Genomic DNA, 21,360 nt, shown 5'->3' with positions numbered 1-21,360 from the left:
CATACGGAAAAAAAAAGAATAATAAAAAGACCAATACTTCATATCTACACAACAATCAGTTCCAGGTAAACTGTAGCTCCAAATGTGACAGGCAAAACAAAAGGCCCCTAGTAGGCAACAGGAGAATAACTATGTCCTCAGGGTGGGGAAAACTTCTCACGTGGGACACAAAATGCCCCTACCATAATTTAAAAAAATAAAACTGACAAATTAGACATTAAACTTAAGAACTTCCTCTAAAGACATCATTAGGAATAGTGTAAAAAGGCAAGCAGCAGAGAGGACAGTATTATCTCAGTAGCCTCAAACCAGAAACATTCCAAATGTCCATCAACAGTAGAACAAATTGTGGTTTCTTCATACGTTGGAATACTATACAGCTGTGGAAACAAGCGAACCACAGCTATGCTCATCAATCCAAATGACCCTCAAAATCATGCTCAGTGAAAGAAGCCAGATGCTCAATATATACTGAAAGATTCCATTTCTATAAAGCGAGAAAACAGGAAAAACTAAACTACAGTGTTTAGGGATGAACGCTTGGGTGGCAAAACTATAAAAAAGAAAAGCAAGACATAATCACCACAGAAGCTGGGATAATAGTTGGGGGAGAGGGAGGGGGACGGGGAAGTGGGGGACGGGAATGTTCTATTTCTTGACCTTGGCAGTGGTCACACGAGTATGTTTTACGAAAATACATTGAGCTATAACTTTTTTTCCTTTGTGTATTTAAATTTTTACAAGCTCAAAAAATTCCAGGCTTGAGATGTGGGTGGAGAGGGCTGCAATGTTGCCTTGAGTGCTTGGCACCTTCATGAGCACAGGGCTACCCTTACTTTCAGTTCAAATATCTTAGCATTGTTACCTTCTAAAATCACCCTAATATGCTCGAACAACTAGCACTCTGCACTGACAAATATTTATTACAACTCTAAGAGCCTGGGTAAGTTTCTTTGGAATCCAGAGAGATGAAAGGGGTCTCTCTCAACACGAAAACATGAGTGGGAATGCTGAATTCTCAACTCAAGGTAAGAGTTACTTCTGGAAAGGAAGGTTAATGGAATGGGGGAAAGTTCAAAGGAGGCCTAACAATGTTTTATTTCTCTACTGATGATGTTTTAGGTTTTTTTTAAAAAAAAAAAAAACAGGCTAAAGCAAATACAGAAAGTGCTAAAATTTAACAAAACTGGGTGGTGGATATGAGTATCTTTTATATATTTACTATACTATGTTGGTCATATTCATAATTAAAGGGTCCTATACTCTTCACACTCTTACTGGCTCATTTCTCCAGGTAAAAATTCTGCTTCAGCCTAGGTAAGTCATCTATTTAGCCTTCCAGAGCCAATGTATAAAAATCTGACAATGCTTACATTCTTCACCAACACTAAATCCCATGTTTTCTTCTTCTCTAGGCTAATTACCTCCCTTACAAATTTTCACATACTTCTCCATTCCTGCCTTTCTGTTCTGGACGGCAATATCCCTCAAAAGGACGTGCCGAGATCCTGATAATCACCTGAGAGGTTCCTTTGAGGTCTCCATTTCACCGGCAAACCTTTAACTCACAGATCATTTAGGTAAGAATAAATTCATTCTTTTTCTTTCCAGCCAGCTTAGCTATATAACCTCCCAAACAGATAATGACCTGGTAGCAGACGTTGGGTTGCTATCTACCCAACATCCACAGCCCGCTTTTCCAACAGAACCCAGTGTGCAGTCTAAGCCTATCACAGCACCACCATCCCCTCCCCACCCATGACTGGTGTGGCTGGAAGCACCTGATATAATTCTGTACAGTAAGACTTGAGGGGTCTTGTGCTGATGTGCTCTGAGAAAGCCCCACAATCCCCTGGACGTTATCAAATCAAAGCACGTGCTCTGAAACTGCAACAGCCATTCTGCAGCCACAGGAGGCGTGAGGCTGAGGAAGGCAGAGTAGAAAGGTTGTGCTGAGCTGTTCAATTAACCCACACCGCAGGTGCCCCACTCCAAATGCTGATTGACTTTTTTCTGGACCACAATCTTATTCCAGTCATATTGGTTACTGTGCCAGCCTCTGCCTAATAGTTTGTCTATCAACTAGGCCAGTGATCATAAATCTGGTGCCAGTAACCTTTTCTCTTCCAAATAATCCCATACACTGATTTTGGTAAGATTCCCCACAAGTGGTCACCATTTCTTTCCTTAAAATTTGTTATCAGAATACAAAGATAGGGACTTCCCTCGTGGCGCAGTGGTTAAGAATCCGCCTACCAATGCAGGGGACATGGGTTCCAGCCCTGGTGCGGGAAGATCCCACATGCCGTGGAGCGCCACAACTACTGAGCCTGCGCTCTAGAGCCCGCAAGCCACAACTACTGAGCCCACGTGCCGCAACTACTGAAGCCCGCGTGCCTGGAGCCCATGCTCCGCAACAAGAGAAGCCACCGCAATGAGATGCCCGCGCACCGCAAAGAAGAGTAGCCCCCGCTCGCCGCAACTAGAGGAAGCCCGCGCGCAGCAACAAAGACCCAACGCAGCCAAAAAAAAAAGAGAGAACTTGCATGTTATATTAAAAAGCATTAGACGTTTTTTAAAACCTATGGAAAATGTAAAAAGGCCAAGTCCCCTGTAATTACATCCTTCAAAGATAACCACTGTTAGCAGTTTGCCATATATTGATTCATGATAATATTACAACATCTATGAAATTAGTTCTTTTAAAGAAAATATTCACATCAGGTTTTTTGACAGTGGAGAAAACAGGTAGACCGGAGTAGAAAGAAATCTGCAACCAAAACACCCTGATATAGAAGAAAGAGCGCACGACAGACTCAGAATACGACAGACCAATTTTCACCCTGGCCCTGCTGCACTGCCTTGAACCCTCCGCCTCACCCGACTCCCATTTTAGGTATGGATACGAATACCTACTTCACCAGACTTTTGGGGGCTTACATAAGATAATGTCCCCAAATGAGTTCTGTTGCCTTTTTGTTTACTGGAGTTTGTTTTTCTCTACCTGCACATAAAAATCCCCTGGGGAGCCTGTGACAATGAGAATCCCAGATATCCTCAATGAGAATCTCTGGGCATAGGGCCTGGAAATCACATCACGCAAGTGCACTGCAGAGGAAAAGGCCCCACGCACAGTTGCTTTTATTACTGCACTGTTCAGCATCTAACACAGAACCTGGTAGCAGTGTTCAACAAACACTAGTGGGATGAATAACAAATGAAAAGTTGTATTTTAAAAATAGATTCTAGTTATGTTTCAAAAAGTTTCATTAAAAAAAGCCTTATGATGCTTATGTAAGAAAATTTCTCTCAGCAATAAAGTAGTTATTAGTTGTACTTGATACAAAGGACTGGAACTTGTTTCTATTTGAATGCGCCTACATGGTTCACTTTCCATCCTAGGACATAAATCAAGGTACACTATATGAAATTTAATTAAGAGTCAAGGTAATCTAGTTTATCTCACTAAAAAAACAACTCATGAAAATTGGATTATGGGTGATTTTGAATTCTCAAATGGCCTCCCTCCACAGACTTTACAGTTACTGTACAAAAATTTATCCCTACTTTTATCACACAGAAAACTACTTTCTTTCAGTAGTTCATTTTAGAACAATTCAAAATACTAATTGTTAGGTACCAGCTTCAATACGCAATTTATGTGTCACTTTGATAAAAATGTATGTACCTGAGAGCTCTAGGCGGATACACACCACACCAAAACGTTTACAGTGAGATTTCCCTGGACAACACAATCTCAGATTATTTTTCATTTCTTACTGTTCAAATGCATTTTAAATTTTTACAATGAATATGCACTCCCTATATAATTTTTCTTATTTAAAAAAAATGTAAAAGCCCAAGAATTCAGTAAGAGAAATATAATTAAGGAATCCTGAAAGGTTTTTAAGTTTTGATTTTCCAGAGTTGAAACAATATCAGATAAGTTAAAAATACGATTTTTATATTTGGGAAAAAATTAACCCTTCACATATTATTGCCAAGAATTCTAAAGCTCTTTAACAAACAAACAAACAAAAAACATGTTTTCAAATGCTATGAAGGACATTATTGGTTCAACTGGCAAAATGGAATACAGACAGCAGACTTGATCAAAGTATTGTATCAAAGTTAAATTTCTTTAAGCTGATAACTGTACTAAGCTTATGTAGGACAACTTCCTCGGTTCTTAGGAAATACTCACTGAAGTTTTCAGGGGTAGATGGACATGATGTATGCAACCTGCTCTCAAAACGGTTCAGCAAAAAATACGTAATAACAAAATGAATGAAAAAGCAAATGCTGAATAGGAGAAATGTTAAATTGATGAATCTGGGTAAAGGGTATAAGAGCTGTTTGTACAATTTTTATAATTTTTTGTAAGCTTGAAGTTATTTCTAAATAAAAATTCTAATTGAAAAAAGTAACAGAAAAATATTCAAAATTGTTCTTAAGATCATACTGGACCAACTTTAAGCAAGACTTTATTGGGGGAAAAAATAGCAACGTATTTAAAAATTGTGCTCATAAAAACACTCACGCAGCACCAACCTTAAGCAAGAAATTAAATTAGTATTGTCCAGTAGATATGAGTTACATATGTTGTATTTTCTAGAAGACACATTAAAATTAGAAGAAACAGGTGAAACTAATTTTAATATATTTTACTTAGCCGATGTGTAAAATATTATCATTTCAATACAATCCATATGAAAATTATAAATGAGTTATTTTACAAGTTTTTTCATACTAAGTCTTCAAAATTTGGTGTGCATTTTACACCTACAGTACACCTCAATTCAGATGCTAAATTTTCACAAGAAATACTGGATCTGCCTTTAGATTTCATAAAATGTATCAAATAGTTTAAAAAGCAGACTCATACCAAGTTGTTTCAAACACAGATAAATGTTTTCCAATCACCGAATAGAGTATTTGTTTTTAAATATAAATTAGCTAAAATTAAATAAAATGGAAAGTTCATTCCTCAATCACAATAGCCACACTGCAAGTGGCTACACTGTGAGACAGCCCAGCTTTAGAGGATGAAACAAAAGCCTGCCAGAGGATTTGCCAAAACTCAGCCCATCACATTTATCAAACGATTTTTACGTGGTTATGAGGTTAACAGGCTGATGTTCCTATCAGAGGTATTGGTATCTGTCCAGGTCATAATGTGACATCCCCTCCACCACCAATCAGAAATATCAGCACAAAGCTTCTTGGTCCTCTGCCTCAGACATCATACATTGAGTTTCCTGAAAATTGACTATCAAAGGGCCCATTTTAAAATGTGGTGGAATGAACTGGCTCTCAGAAGCCTCAAGGTCCACTGTACAGAGTGCAGAATTTCAGCACAAATACCATCTGAGAATCCCACATGGGAGCAGGCCCACGACTGAACTTGTCTCAGATTTAACAGAGGAAGTGACCCTGAGTACGGAGACTTTTTTTCTTTTAAACAGGTGTAAGAGATTAATTCAGTCAACACCAAGCAACACTCAAAACTGGCCAATCAATAATTCTGTGCCAAGCAATTTGATCAGGGATTTGGCTAGAATCCTTTTGGCTCATCTCAATAAGGACCATCCCAAAGCGAATCCTGATTTAGGCCATTCTCATCGACATCAAGGCTTAGGCAGTCCTTTGCCTGAAAGCAAATAAACTAAATCAAATTATATACATATGAAGGAAATGCTGCCTCTTGGACAAAAGGAAAAACCATCTGAAAGGTAATTTAGCAAGTATGGGCAAAAACACAGTTCCAAAGAAGAGAAGTTTCATAACACAGCATTCAAAAACCATTTTAGGGAAATGTCTAATGCCTACTTTCTGTCTAGCCAGACTTTCCGATTGAACAATGATGTGGGTAATAATCAAATTTAATCCACAACAGCTAATTCTGATATTGTTCATTTCTCTTTCTCTGCAGGCATCAAGTATTAATATTCCATTTAAACCTGAAAGGAAGATGTACTTTAAAATTGATGGACCCTTCTTTGTGAATTCACTAGTGCCTGAAGTTACTCATACCTCTGGGAAGTGAGGTAAAAGTGTGAACAATGGTTTTTGACATCCTGACCTAAGAGTTAAATTCTATGTTCCATACAAAATCTTCTTCCTTCCCCTCCCATCCCAATGATCTAGCTTGCTTCCCTGCGACACCATATTGGGGACCACAGATATAAATCCAACTAACCACTGTGTGGTAACGAAAATAATCCTAATCTAAAAGCATGCGTATTATAAACATTAACTATTTCTACTTAAAACTTCTTCCCCCCCGGCCCCCCAAGGATCAAAGCTTTAAGCAGGATGAATACAAACGTTTTAAGCCGTTCCATCGGAGGTTCGTTCTTGATTAGATTTATTCTAATCGTGGAAATATTTACACGTTCTGCAGAAGAACACGTTCTAACTGTGGGTTTTTATTAGAAACTTCTCAGTCAATGCCTAGGTAATCAAATCCAGTCTCACTTCTCTCTGAAATTAGCCAACCACGCAGAAATCCATTGTAATTTTTAAAATAGCGAAGAGGGGAAATAAACTACACACCCGAAACATTCCAGTCCGACAGTTCAAGCACTATTTCGAGAAGGCAAGTAAAATTAAAGTCCCACGTCTCCCTCAGGAACAGAAAGGTTTCTGGGAAGCGGCCACGTCCAGGCCACCCTGTAGGACCCACGGACCTCAGCAACCCCGCCTGTCCCCGCGGCCCGACCCCAGCGAATCACCCAGGAGCCCAGGCGCTGGAACATCCTCCCGGCACAGAGATGGCACGGGGTTATCAGGTGCAGAAAAACTACTTACACCAAAAAAGTACGATTAGACAAGAGTTTTTACAACGTATTCACGGGTACCGCGTCCCTGCTCGCTGAAACCCACCACAAAAGGGAGCAACACCAGCAGCAGAGAAGGGTTTACCCTTGTTTATTGGACTCAGGCAAACGGCTATATTTAACAATTCCTCCCGAAGGCCCGATGCCAGCGCGCAGGATCTGGAGCGGGAGGCACACAGGCAGGAGAGGGCACACCCGCTGCAGGGTGAGGAGCTTCTCCGGTGCAGCCCAAGAGGCGCTCGCCCCGCACCGCGCCGGGACGCCCGCATCCCCGCGGCTCGGCCCACCTCGCCAACAAAGGCCGCATCCGCCGCTCCCCGGTGGGAAGCTCCGGCCCCCCGCGTGGAGCTCGCTGCCCGCCCCAGCCCGGGGCCAGGGTCTGCACAGCCGCCCCCGGAGCGAGCCCAGCCGCACCGGGTCTCGGGCTGCGGGACGCCCCGGGGCGCACGGCAGAGGCTCGCGTGGTCCCGGGGGAGGGCGGGGTGGGCGTCTGGGCCGCGCGGGGTCCCCAGAGAATGTGGCGCCGCCGCGGGCGGGATGGGGGCTGGGGCGGCCGAGGCTGCCTGCCGCCCCCCGCAACCCCGATGCCTTTCATTTGGCCTCTGCGGCGTCGGAGGCAGCCCGACCTCCAGCGCTAAGCGCTGCGCCAAGCAGGGGCGGGCGGGGGAGGCGCGCCAGACCCGCTGCAGCGCCGGACCACCCCCACCGCCCCCAAGCGACGTGCTCCCCGCCCGGCCCGAACCCCACGGCCCGCCCGCCAGCAGGCCGCGCTCCCTCACGGGCGCAGGAAAAAGGGCTCGGGCGCTCGCCCGGTGCCCACCTCAATGTAGCCGGCCAGAGCCGCGGCGGGTGCCGTGAGCCCGAGCAGCAGCAGGACCAGGAGTTTTCCCGTGGCCGCGGCGGCCGCGGTCCCGGTGGCCGCCATCCCTCGCCGGGTCGCTCTAGCGCTCGGCGCTCAAGCTCACACACTCGGACTGGGAAGCTCTCCCCACCGCGACCCAGAAGCATCTGAAGCCCGTTCGCCGCCGCCCCGGGGGATTTACACCGACCGGAACTGACTTCACGAAACCACGCCCTCCATATCCAGCGCCCAATGCCGGTCCGCAGAACCGCCGCAAGATACCGCCCCTTGTTCAGCCCAGATCCAACCAGGGGACGGAAGGTCCCGCACCTCCCGCCGCCGCAGCCGTGCTCCCCCGCCAGGCCCCGCCCCCAGGCGCTGACGCCCCGCCCCCGCCGGGACCCCGAGGCCCAGAGACGCGGGGGTGTACGCGGGGGTGTGCGCAGGGTGGGTGGGGGCCCGCAGCTCGGCCCGGGCGGGGGCGCGCTTCGGCCTCTGGAACCGTGCACGGTAGTCTGCCCGCAATGCGACCGTCTGTTCGCCTGCAGCGGCCTGATACGGACACGCCCCACTCCCCGCCCCTGCGGGGTATTTTCCAGATTCCTCTGGGTACCGCCCTCTTTGGGGTTCTGAAAATGATTTTATTAAAAACAGGATAAAAAAAAAACAGGATGAATTGTTCCGAGTCCAGCCAGGTTTGCAGAAGGCCCTCCCCCCGGGCAGAGGAAGGGCTGCCATGAGGCAGCTTTCCTCTGCTTCGACCCCGCGCAGGGCGCGCCCCTTCCCAGCGCGCTGCCAGCCCGGAGCCGGCTTCGCCCTTTCCTCGCCGCTCCGCCCGGCCGTGTTTCCACGCTTTTGACCTCTGTTTCTTAGGACTCATCCGTCCTGTTCCTTACCAGTGGCCACTAGAGCCCGGGATAGCTTCCACCCACTGGAGATCAGTAGTGCAAGGAAAACGTTGACCTCAAAGCCCAGGTCCCCTTCCTCGTGTATTTTAGGAAAAGATCATTTTTCTTTTTTTCTCCAGTTTAAGATCACTAGCAAGAGACCTGCTTCTCTCTGCCTTCTTGCTCTGCTGCGTTTCCACTTTCAGTCGGGAAACATTCTGCTGCCCTGGTTCACAGCTGGCACGGCCTCGCCGCGGCTGGGGCGCCTCCGGCTTTGTTTCCTTTCAATAGCCTTGAGATTTATGGACCACCCTCTCCATAGTCCTTGCTAGTTTCCAGATGAATAAAGAGCAGGGTCTCTACCCCAGGAAACAGACAGTAAAAACGGAGACACAGCGTCCACGGAGTACACACAGAGTGCGGCAACGAGGAGAACGCTGGATTTTCCAGCCCCACTGCGTGACGTGCCCATTCCTGTGGTTGAACAGGCTCTACCCCATTCCCCAGAGGCAACCCTCACCTTTCCACTGCAGAGATCTCCCCATGCCTGCACTGTCCTCGCTCCAATATTTACCTGCTGAAAACCTTTTCATCTTCCTCTGCTCGCTTGGAGGTAAAATCACCTGCTTCTGAATACCCGGAGCGCTATTCCCCACTCTGGCGCTTGCTGCCCTAGTTATTTCCAAAGCTCTCCTGCCACTGACAAGGCATGGGTATGTAATACTGAAGGGCCCCTCACCCCGGACACCCCAACACATGTTTGTGCAGCGTCACTGAAACCAAGTCTGCTGGGTTCTGGTCCTAGTTCAGCGGTTGCTGTGGACTGAAGTGTATCCTCTCCAACATTCACATCTGTTGAAGCCCTGACCCCCAATATGATGGTATTTGGAGATGGGGCCTTTGGGAGGCAACTAGGATTAGATGAGGTCATGAGGGTGGGGGCCCTCAAGAGGGGATTAGTGCCCTTATAAGAAGAGACCAGAGAGCTTGTTTCCACCATCCACCCACCCCCATCCACACGAGGATGCAGAGAGAAGGCCAGGAAGAGAGCCCTCATCATTGGGAAACCAAGCTGGCCAGCACCGTGCTTCTGGACTTCTCAGCCTCCAGAATTGTCAGAAAGAAAGTCCTGTTGTTTAAACCACCCAGTCTGTGGTATTTCGTTATGGCAGCTGGAGCTGACTGGCGTAGCTGTATAACTATGGGCAAGCCCTTCATCATGTGGACTATCTTTCCTCCCCTGACAAATGTAAATATTAAAAACCTATCTTACTTTACCAATTTGTGTGATTCAATGAAAAATGAATGTACAATAGAGAAAAGCATGAAGTGCAATTTTCTGTGAAAATATGCACGAAACAGTACCAAGTGACTGTGAAAGTCCTAATTCTGTTGTGGAGCCTTGGATGTGTCCTATAGACCCTCTGGGACTTGTTTCCTTGCCCACAAAATCAGGGACTCAACTCAGGGACGCCTAAATTTCTATGAATCTAAATGCTAAGAGAAAAGCAAGTGAAATTCCCTAGGTTCAGAGCAGTGCCCCAATATTCATGCTTTTGGGACTGTGTATGCAAGGCTGAACTCTAATATCATGGAATAGGGCAAGGAAATGTAGAAAAATGACCTGGGGGTTTTCTATCTAAAATTATTTATGTCCTGGGGACTTCCCTGGTGGCTCAGTGGTTAAGACTCCATGCTTTCAATGCAGGGAGCATGGGTTTGATCCTGGTCAGGAAACTAAGATCCCACATGAAATAAATAAATTAATTAAATTAAATTAAAACCTTAATATGTTTTAATTAATTAATTAAAATAGGTCCTGAAAGACGCTTATTTGCATTTTCAGGTCACTGAAGGATCATTAATAAAAGTTTGTTGCCCTATTCATCAATGTTCTTGACTTTAAAATGTTACTTTCTTTTTATTAAGTGACACTCACAGGAGCATACTTAGTCTTGCAGTTCTCAGACAATGATTTTTCATCCTAAACATGTTCACGTCAGTGACCAAGTCATTTGAAGAGTACTATGTTTTCACTTCATTACCCTTTGTTCACAAAAGGAAAAGGCCTAAAATAACTTCCTGTTTCTCCTCTCTTCTTAAGAATCAGACTTTCTCGTAAAAGAGTTATCTTTCACGTACACTTAAGATGTGTGCATTTCATTGTTGGGGAAAAAAAGTAGTTTATGTCCCTAAATGTATCCTTATATGAGCAGCACCCACTCATCCATTTGACACTTATTCAGGTGAGTTAAATCCAGGTACAGCAGCTGCTCCCAAATCAGGATGCTTTTCAAAATCAACTAAGAAGTTTTATAAAAAGGCAAATTCTTAAGCTCCTACCTTGGAAATTTTGAATCACTAAGACTAAGGTGACATAAGGAATTCAATATACATTTTTTTTAAAGCTGTCCAGGGAATTCTAATCCACTAATACTTCTGAGAGCTTGATTCTTGAAAATCATGGGTCAGTAAAACAAAATTTTTAAAATTGGAGCAGCATTTAAAGTTACCAGTGTTTCCAGACATAGACAACAGACTTATGGTTGCCAAGGGGGAGGGAGGGTGGGGGAAGGATGGATTAAGAATTTGGGATTAGCAGATGCAAACTATTATATGTAGAATGGATAAACAACAAGGTCCTACTGTACAGCACAGGGAACGATATTCAGTAGCCTATGACAAACCATAAAAAAGAATGTATGCATAGGTATAACTGAAATCACTTTGCTGTACAGCAGAAACTAACACAACATTGTAAATCAACTGTACGTCAATTAAAAAATAAAAAAATTACCAGTGTTTTAGTTTTCTAAATAAAACATTGACACAACTGTGTGTTGTCACCACTGTTTCATTAAAGAAAGAACATTTAACAACAACACAAAGTAAGAATGGTCATCATTTTACAATTTAAAAGACAGATACAATGTAAATTTTTGACAACTTACTACACTGCATTTTTCTCATCACAAATCAGAATGGTGAATACTTTATAATGGAATGGTCCTGTTCTAATGCAGGTGTTGGAACAATGTAGTATGGGACATGAATATGAACTGGTTATAAGCTTGGCCTTGGCTTATAACTGGTAGCCTTTAAATATACCATACCCAGAATGTATCCTCTCACCGCCAAACCCACCACATCATCCATGACTGACTCAGCACTTAAGACTTGGTTCCAGTATCACCTGCTCATGGAAGTTTTCTGCTCTCCCTCTTCTCCAAGGCTGAGCTGATACACCTCCTTTGTGTTCCCCCAGAACATTCTGTACATAACTCTGACACACTGTTTGTAAACTAAACGTTAGTGATTTATTTTCTTTCTTTTTTTTTTTTTTTTCCGGAACGCGGGCCTCTCACTGTTGTGGCCTCTCCCGTGTGCGGAGCACAGGCTCCGGACGCGCAGGCTAAGCGGCCATGGCTCATGGGCCCAGCTGCTCCGCGGGACGTGGGATCTTCCCGGACCGGGGCACGAACCCGTGTCCCCTGCATCGGCAGGCGGACTCTCAACAACTGCGCCACCAGGGAAGCCCAGTGATCTATTTTCTTTATTGTCTCCTTAATTACATCATGAGTCCCTTGAGGGGAGGAGTCGTGTTTGGTTCACTTCTGTACCTTTACAGAGTGGTTGCACTTAATAGACATTCCAAAAAATATTTGCTGAAGGAACACATAACTAAATGAGCTTTACACTCTGGCAGAGAGGATAAAACTTGTGCATGCATAAGTATACTACTAAGTGGAAAGTCATAAATGGCCCAAGAGAACTATCTGTGCTTTTTAAGGAATAAATTGGGGGAAGAAGTTGGTTACATCTGGCTGAGGACAGCAGGCAAGGATCATAGAAGAGATTGTATCTGAGAGTTCCTGTGAATATACAAAGGATGTCCAGGAGAGGACAAAAAGCATGGAAGGAACAATGCAAGCAAAGGCATGGCGTTGGAAAAACACAAGGCATGTAAGAGAACATGTGAGTATTTCATTTCTTTGGAGGACAGGGTTTGTAATAAATAGCAAAGGTAAGATGGTTGGTCAGTTTACCTAAAAGATACTGGGGAGCCATAGAAATCTTTGGAAAAAAGATATAATTAGAGTTGGCTTTAGGCAAATTGAGTGTGACAGCCATACGAGGTATGAACCAGAGTCTAGAGGCAAGGAGGCCAAGTAGGAGCCTATTGTGATATGAGGGGAAGAGTGATTGTGGGCAGAACGAAGAGAGATGCAGTGGGACTGGAAAGGAGGAGGAATAAAAGGAACTTCATGTGTCCAAACACGGTGCCTGGGAGAATAGGGTAAGGACAATGCCATTGGCAGAAATAGGGAAAAGATAACGGGGACAGGGGAGTGGAGTTGATGAAATGCCAACAACCTCTCCAGCATGAGATACACAGTCATTACTTGGGAAAGAGCTCAGAGAGAGTTTGGAACTAGAATTAGAATTCAGGAATTTACCTACCCCAAAGTGGTTAAAACCATAAGACAGCCAATGGGGACAGCAACAAGAGAGGTAGAAAGAAACCCAGAATGATATATTATTTTTCTGTTTAACCTATGTTTATCATCACAGCATAGAGTCAAAAGCTAGAAAAGACCAAGTAGGATGAAGACTAAGAAAGCATCACTGAACTTGGAGATCATAGAACCTGGTCACTGGTCATTTCTTTGTAAGTTGTAAAGCTACATGTAGGAAGTAAAGGTTTAAGTGGCTGGTGAGGCAGAGCTAACAAGCACAGTCATATCCTCCAAGATGTTTCCTGCTGAAAGAGCGAGCTAGTGGAGCAGCTCTTGTGGGGTACGGGTAGAGAGTTTTGTTGTTGTTTTTGTTGCTGTTTGCCATTGATAAGAAGCCACTGTGCGGGGGAAGAGGAGTTGCCTGGTGGTCTAGTAGTTAAGATTCCGCACTTTCACTGCCGTGGCCCGGGTTCAATCCCTGGATGGAGAACTGGGATCTCACAAGCCAGGCAGTGCAGTCAAAATAAAAAACAAACAAACAAAAAACCCCCAAGAAGCCACTGGGGAAGGGGAGAAATTGACAGTGCAAGAGAGACCATTCAGATTTGTAAGATGAGTATCATCCTTATTTTGCAGATGAGGAAACCAAGGCTCAGAGAGGTGAAATAACTTGCCCACAACCAAAACCAGTAACCAGCAGAGAAGGAAATTGAATCTTGGTTTGTGTGACTCAGAAACTTAAGGTCGTCTGCTCACATCATGCTAACCAACTCCCTAGCAGGTATCAGAAAACATTCGTCTCATAAGTCCCTCCATGGATATATGGAAAATGTATCAATGGCTGGCCATTCTTTCTGCTTGCATTTTAAGGTAGCTTTGTGATATTCTCTAAAATCACACTTCTATTCGTAAACAGAGAAGCCACTCTACAGAATGTAACTCAAGAGGAACTAGAAAGTTCCCTAGCTGTCTCCTATTTCTCTCCTGCTTAGAAGGCTTCCATGTTCCCTCTGCCACTGATGTTGAACAGGTGGCGTCACTTCTCAGAGGGACGCTCTATAAGAAGCAGAACAGGTTTAACCTTGCATGATTTTCACCTTCACCACATGAGTAGGTAGTTAAGATTTAAATATTTTAACTTATAAAGACTTTCTTATACCTCCTACTGGTCTAAATTAAAACAGGATCTGGTTTTCAAACAAGTCAAATAGACAAAAATATCAAGTACTTAAAATCAGTACAGGGCACCCAAATTCGATAATGCCAGAGCAGGGTCTAGACATAAGAAAGAATCTGGCACTGGAGTCTTCGTGTAAATATCTTTTGTTTTCAAAGATAATATTGGTGTAACTGATTACAATCTGGGTGTGTAGGTGTGGCTGAAATACAATGCTTGAAAAATAACTTTAAACACACTACACATATGCTACGCTTTGTTTTGCTGGTCAACTGGTTGACAGGCTTGAAGCAAACAAGTTCTGTAAGGTCTAAAACTTATACAGTCTTGGGTGTCCTCGTTAAGACAAACGTTAAGATTTTCAGAGTACCTGCAGAGGCCTCAGGGGAGCCCAGGGCAAAGGAGTGGTCGAAGAGCTTAATTAACTCTGCAGAAAAGCTGCCTCTGGCTGCAAATCACTTTTGGAGGAGTTGTTATTGCATGTGGCCCTGCCTATTTACCTTCCTTTATTTCTTGTTGTCCCTGAGTCTTCATTTGAAAGGAGCCATCCCATTCCTTGTATTTGGGCTGTTCTGCCCCTATGCTATGGCTATTTTCTCGGCTGCCCATAACGTTGCCACATTTTTTACTGTTCTTGTTTGGTGCTTCTTTGAATGATTTCCTCTGCCTTCAGTGTGGAAAATATAAAATGATGATAAAAACCTCAGCGCTGGAAACTGCTTGCACTATAAGTTCTTACTGTTGGTGATTTCTACATGGTACTTGCTTTTCAGACAAGCTGATGTGAAATTACTCAGTTTGGGAAGCCCCAAGTCAAAGAGTTTGAACATATTTGGGGCATTTTTCTACCCTGTACAGAAGTCCTTTCATAACGGCTATAACAGAAGGATGGAGAAACTCATAGTTCTATGATTAGAAATTTTGTCTTGTGGATGGACCTAGAGACTTTCATACAGAGTAAGTCAGAAAGAGAAAAACAAATATATAATATCGCTTACATGCGGAATCTAGAAAAATGGTACAGATGAACTTATTTGCAAAGCAGAAATAGAGACACATGTAGAGAACAAACGTATGGATACCAAGCGGGGAAGGGAGGGTGGGATAAATTGGTAGATTGGGATTGACATATATACACCACTATGTATAAAATAGATAACTAATGAGAACCTTCTGTATAGCACAGGGAACTCTACTCAGTGCTCTGTGATGACCTAAATGGGAAGGAAATCCAAAAAAGAGGGGATATATGTATACGTATAGCTGATTCACTGCCGTACAGCAGAAACTAACACAACATTGTAAAGCAAACAATACTCCAATAAAAATTAACTTTTAAAAAAAGGAGGGCTTCCCTGGTGGCGCAGTGGTTGAGAGTCCACCTGCCGATGCAGGGGACATGGGTTCGTGCCCCGGTCCGGGAAGACCCCACATGCCGTGGAGCAGCTGGGCCCGTGAGCCATGGCCGCTGAGCCTGTGCGTGCGGAGCCTGTGCTCCGCAACGGGAGAGGCCACAGCGGTGAGAGGCCCGCGTACCGCAAAAAAAAAGGAAAAGAAAAAAAAGAAATTTTGTCTTTATTCGGCTAATCTTCATCATGTATGTGAAGATGGCTCTCATCTCCCATTCTGCCCCCCACTCCAAAGTCTTTTCTTTAATGTAAACAGACTCATTTCTGTAACCATTTTACATGCAACATTGTTACCAGACCTTCTTACCTTCCTTACACCTCTCTATCAATTCCAATTTACTAATCAGCCTCTAAAAATGTAGACTCCAAAACTGAGGACCATATTTCACATCCTATAGGGAGCATAATGTTGTTTTCCTGGACAACATGCATTTCATTAACGCACCCTAACATTTCCTGATGAGATATCAATAGCAAAGTCACAGAAAAAGTCATTTGGCGGGTATTTATTCAGCACCTACAGCATACCATGTGTCAATCAATACTTTACTTGGGATATAAGGTGAAACAAGATAGGCTTCTTTTCTCAAGTTGCTTAATACGTAAAGGCTGTCTGTTCAATGTCAAAGAGTGTGATGATAACAGGGAAAACTTCCCAGAGAAGATGCTTTAACTGAGCTTGAAAAGATAGGAGTCATCTCGACAAAGAAGGCAGCTATGGCTAGCCAAGGCATTGGTCTGGGTGTGGACAGGGAAGCATAAAGAGGCATGACCCCACAGGGGAGCAACAAGAGAAGAGGGATCACAAGAAATAAGGGTACTCACTAAAGATTTTGAACTCTCTCTTGACAGATCTGGGGAACCACTAACTGATGGTGAGATTTGCATTTTAGGAAGATCACTTTGTCAGATTCCTCACATCAGGAGACTATTGAAATCATCCAGGGAAGACACAATGAGAGCCCAAACTAGGGCAGAAGAAGTAGAAATGCAGAGGAGAGTGCCACAGGGATCAGAAAGTGCCCCACTCAATGACTTGTGGGATACAGAAGAAATGCACACTGGGGAAAAGGGCCTAATAGCAGATAGCAAGTGGTTAAAGCAGGGACTTTACACAGATGAATTTTAGGGTTCGAATCCCTGCTCTACAGTTTCTGGTTGTATGACCTTAAATTATTTAATTCCATCAGAGCTCGGAATTCTCTTTGCAAAATAGGATACTATCACCTTTTTAGCAGGGATCCGACAAAGACTAAATGGAATAATGGATAAAGTGCTTACCTGTTTAGCTCAATGCACAGCACATGATAAGTTCTTGATACAAGACAGCAGGTGACTGTGGCTGGCTGTTTATGGTGGTGGTGATCATGCTACTGCAATTCAGCAAGATAGAGAATTCAGGGGGAGGAGCAAGTTTAGGGGAAGAGCTAATGATATTACAAGAGCAGCTCATACTTGTACAGTGCTTTCAATTTTCAAATGCCTCTTGTATCCATTATCTCATTTCATGTTCAAAAGAACCCTGCAAGTCTCACTTTCATTTCTAGGACAATTCATTTCTAGGACTCCATCCTAGGAAAATAATCCAAAATGAGAATAAATGACGGAAAAATGCTTATGAGATATGGTCAATTTTTTAAAGAAGAGAATGCGAAGTTGTATATGTAGAATAATTTCAATTACATGTTTAAAATAGACTGGGAGAAAATGAACCAAAATATTACTTTTTTCTAGAGAGTGGGATTATAAATGATTTTAAAATTCTTCTTAATATATTTCTGTGTTTTTCAAATGTTCTGTAATGGATAGGTATTACTTTTACAGTGGAGGGAGGAATGATGCCCTTTTCTTTTGTTTTCCATTGTCTTATTAACAGTGTTTTGTTAAGTAGATAGGTTAGTCATTATTATTTTCTTTGTTTTATAATACTAAGACTTCTGTCAATAATAATAACTATAACTAACACTTACATAGCACTTACTACATGCCAGGCATTGTTCCAAACATCTTAATAAATATTAAGTCTAGGCATGAGTTTAGAATTTATTAGAATTATCCCATTTTTATGTTTTTGGCTGTAAACAATAGAAATGTCTACTTAATACAGCTTAAACAAAAATAGTATTTATTGGCTTATGTAACTGGAAAAATCTAGAGGTGAAAACATAGAGATGGGGCATGGTTCCAATCAAGACTGCAGTTCACGTCTCTGTGATTCTCCGGGTCCTCCTAGTCTGTCAGCTTCATCCACAGGCTAACGGTGAGGCGTCTGTGATAGTTTTTGATCCTGTCCTACATCTGCTCAGGAAATTGTCCAGGAGAAAAGACAGCTTCTGCCTCAGGCTTCCAAACGAGAGTCCTGAGATTCTCTGGTTGGACAACTTAGGTCACATACCCACTCCTGACTCAATAACTGGGGGGTGGGGTGGGAAGAGGGGCAAAAATAAAATGTGCTGAGTCAACCAGGACGGCCAAGGAATTGGAAGTGGGGAGAGATGGGGGAGGGGTGTTAACAGAATGAAAATCAAATAGGAAGGGAAATAGGGGAAAGGATACTGAGTAGGAAATAGACAATATCGATTACTTTATTTCTCAACATTCAGTTTAGGTTGGATCTTACTGCCAAGTTAGCTATAAATTTCATCTTTCCTCCTTCCCAGCTGTCCTTCCTGGGATCCTTATTTTGGTTCCCTATTTGTTATTCTGTGCATCATTGAATAGATGTTGATAAAGTAGTCTATGAAACCCCTCAGCTTTAAATCACCTGAAAACCCTCTGAATTGAAGGTAAGATGTAGAACAAGCTATATGCCATGTTTTTTTCTTTGTCTTATATTGACAATATTTGCTTGTTGTTTCAATTAAGAAATGTCAGAGAGTGAGCCCAGTCAGCTTCTTCGGCAGAGCCTCACAGGGTAAGAGGGGCTTGGTGGAACCCCAAGGTCTATTTCTGGTTTTATGTTTGTTGTTGTTTCGTTCTGTTTTTTATATAAAAGCTTTGAGTTGTAGTTCACATACCATTCAGTGTGCCCATTTAAAGTGTATAATTCAATAGTTTTTAGAAAATTCACAGAATTGTGCACTTATCACCATAATCAATTTTAGAGCATTTTCATTATACCCAAAAGGATCACTGTACCTATTAGTAGTCACTCCCTGTTTCCTTCCCGCCCTTCCTCCTCCCAGCCTTAGACAACCACTGGTTTACTTTCTGTATCTATAGATTTGCCTTTTCTAGACATTTTGTGTAAATGGAATCATAAAATATGCGGTCTTTTACAAATACCATGTGATATCACTTATATATGGAATCTAAAATACGACACAAATGAACATATCTACGAAACGGAAACAGACTCACAGACATAGAGATCAGACTTGTGGTTGCCAAGCGGGAGTGGGGAGGGGAGGGATGGACTGGGAGTTTGGGATTAGCAGATGCAAAGTATTATTTATAGGATGGATAAACAACAAGGTCCTACCGTATAGCACAGGGAACTATATTCAATATCCTGTGATAAACTATAATGGAAAAGAATATGGAAAAGAATGTGTGTATATATATATATATATATGTATATATATATCTGAATCACTTTGCTGTACAGCAGAAATTAACACAACATTGTAAATCAACTATATTTCAATAAAATTTTTTAAAAATAAAATAAAATATGTGGTCTTTTGTGACCGGCTTCTTTCTCTAAGCATCGTGTTTTCAAGCTTAAGCTAACCATGTTGCAGCATGTATCAGTGCTTCATTTCTTCCTAGATAACGTTCCATTATATTATCCATATATATTATACTACCCATGTAATATTCCATTATATGGATAGACCACATTTCAATTATTCATTCCTCAGTTGATAGATAGTTGTTTCCACTTTTAGACTATTATGAATAATACTTTTATAGATATTTGTGCACAGGTTTTTGTGTGGACCTATGTTTTTATTTCTCTTGGGTATATACTTAAAAGTAGAATTTCTGGGTTTCCCTGGTGGCGTAGTTGTTAAGAATCCGCCTGCCAATGAAGGGGAAACAGGTTCATGCCCTGGTCCGGGAAGATCCCACATGCCACGGAGCAACTAAGCCCGTGAGCCACAACTACTGAGCCCATGTGCCACAACTACTGAAGCCTGTGCACCTAGAGCCTGTGCTCTGCATCAAGAGAAGCCACCGCAATGAGAAGCCCGCGCACCACAACAAAGAGTAGCCCCCGCTCGCGGCAACTAGAAAAAGCCCCTGCGCACAGCAACGAAGACCCAACACAGCCAAAAATAAATAAATAAATTTACTTTAAAAAAACCTTGTTTATTAAAAAAAAAAAGTAGAATTTCTGGCCCATATGGTAGTCCACTGTTTTGCAGGTCAGAAATTTTATCAGAACCCTTCAAGTACTATCTTTAGGTAACCAAACTCAAAAGAGATTGCCAGGGACTCCCCTGGTGGTCCAGTGGTTAAGACTCCACACTTTCACTGTGGGGGGCATGGATTGGATCCTTGGGTGGGAGGGAACTAGGATCCCACATGCCATGCAGTGTGGCCAAAATTTAAAAAAAGAGAGAGAGAGAGAGACTGCCATGTAGAACTAGAAGATAATACATCAGTTGACATTACTGTTTGCCATCAAATGGCATTACTGTTTTCAGGGTACCAGATCACTCATGCTAACTGCTTGGAGAACCTCCTTTCCAATATCAAGGTATATGAGAAACTGAAAATGACTGCATTTAATTTTTAGTTTAGTACTCACAGCAACTCTCTGAGGCTTAGAGAGACTAGATAATCTGTTCCGGGTTACATAGAAAACAGATGGAAACAGCAGGATTGCAACTCATGTCTGCCCCTTTCCAGAACTGTCTGTCTTAAATACTAGACTAGACTCATACCACTCAAATGCCACCAAATATTTAACTGTCCACTTGTTGGAAATGAGTTGCTTCCAGTGTTTTCACCCACAGCACTAGTCCTTCTGCAAACGGCTACTTGAAATAAGTATGTGCTCTCAGTAGTTTTATTCTCAAAAGGTGACCTGGTATCCAAATTCTGGACATGTCTTCATGTGGCTCTGCCTCTACTGACTTTTTATGAGAAGTTGTTCCTGATCGCATTTGCTGGCACACCTCCTTAAAAGCACAGTCAGCAGCATTCAAATCAGCTCCTGGACGCCTGCCCTACAGGGACTTTTGATGATCTCTGTACTATTTTGAGATAAAAAGGGTTCAGCATCCAGCCGTCCAAAAACATAGTCTAAATCAGCTTTTAAATCCCTCGTTACATTTTACAAGGTGGAGGCCGCTGCAGACTTGAGTTGTTTCCAGGTATACTCCAGTAGGTCTCTCTAGGTCCCGCTCCTTTTTTGGGAATGGGTTGCAGACCAGACGAGGCGCGGTGAGGTGACTAACCCACCATCGTGGCCTCAGCTGTTGCTCATCTTGGAACAACCAGCTTTACAGCTCTTTTGAGAAAACCGGGGTTGTATCACCTGTACTTGGCTGGTATTCACACACTAAATTACATAGCCACGGTAAAATATTATGAAATCAAGACTCACTTTGAGAAGTTTTGTTAAATTTGTTAGATATGACAGTGGTATTGTGGTTAGGTGAGGAAAAAAAGATTTTCCTTTGAGATGCATACGAAAAAAATATATCTAAGGGTGGGCTTCTCTGGTGGTGCAGTGGTTGAGAGTTCGCCTGCCGATGCAGGGGACACGGGTTCGTGCCCCGGTCTGGGAAGATCCCACA

The 21,360-nt window shown here is 43.0% G+C and overlaps 1 protein-coding gene across 7 annotated transcripts in view; it reads right to left on the bottom strand.

Moving 5' to 3' along the window:
* The window catches only part of APLP2 (amyloid beta precursor like protein 2), a 72,719-nt gene extending 64,847 nt beyond the window's left edge, over window positions 1–7,872 (bottom strand). For 4 of the 7 annotated variants that reach the window (XM_012536984.3, XM_033406987.2, XM_033406988.2 and 1 more), the window contains exon 1: window positions 7,660–7,871. In XM_012536984.3, coding sequence (XP_012392438.1) covers window positions 7,660–7,764 — 105 coding nt within the window. In that variant the 5' untranslated portion in view covers window positions 7,765–7,871. Of the gene's footprint in view, window positions 1–7,659 lie in introns of all 7 variants that reach the window. The other 3 variants (XM_033406989.2, XM_049713599.1, XM_012536985.3) reach the window with 2 other exon arrangements.
* Between the last annotated feature and the right edge of the window lie 13,488 nt (window positions 7,873–21,360).

Source organism: Orcinus orca, chromosome 8 (genome assembly GCF_937001465.1).
Source record: "Orcinus orca chromosome 8, mOrcOrc1.1, whole genome shotgun sequence".
In the NCBI taxonomy this organism is placed as follows: Eukaryota; Metazoa; Chordata; class Mammalia; order Artiodactyla; family Delphinidae; genus Orcinus; species Orcinus orca.
Note: the sequence above shows the minus strand (reverse complement) of the source record. Positions and strands in the feature narration are given on the sequence as shown.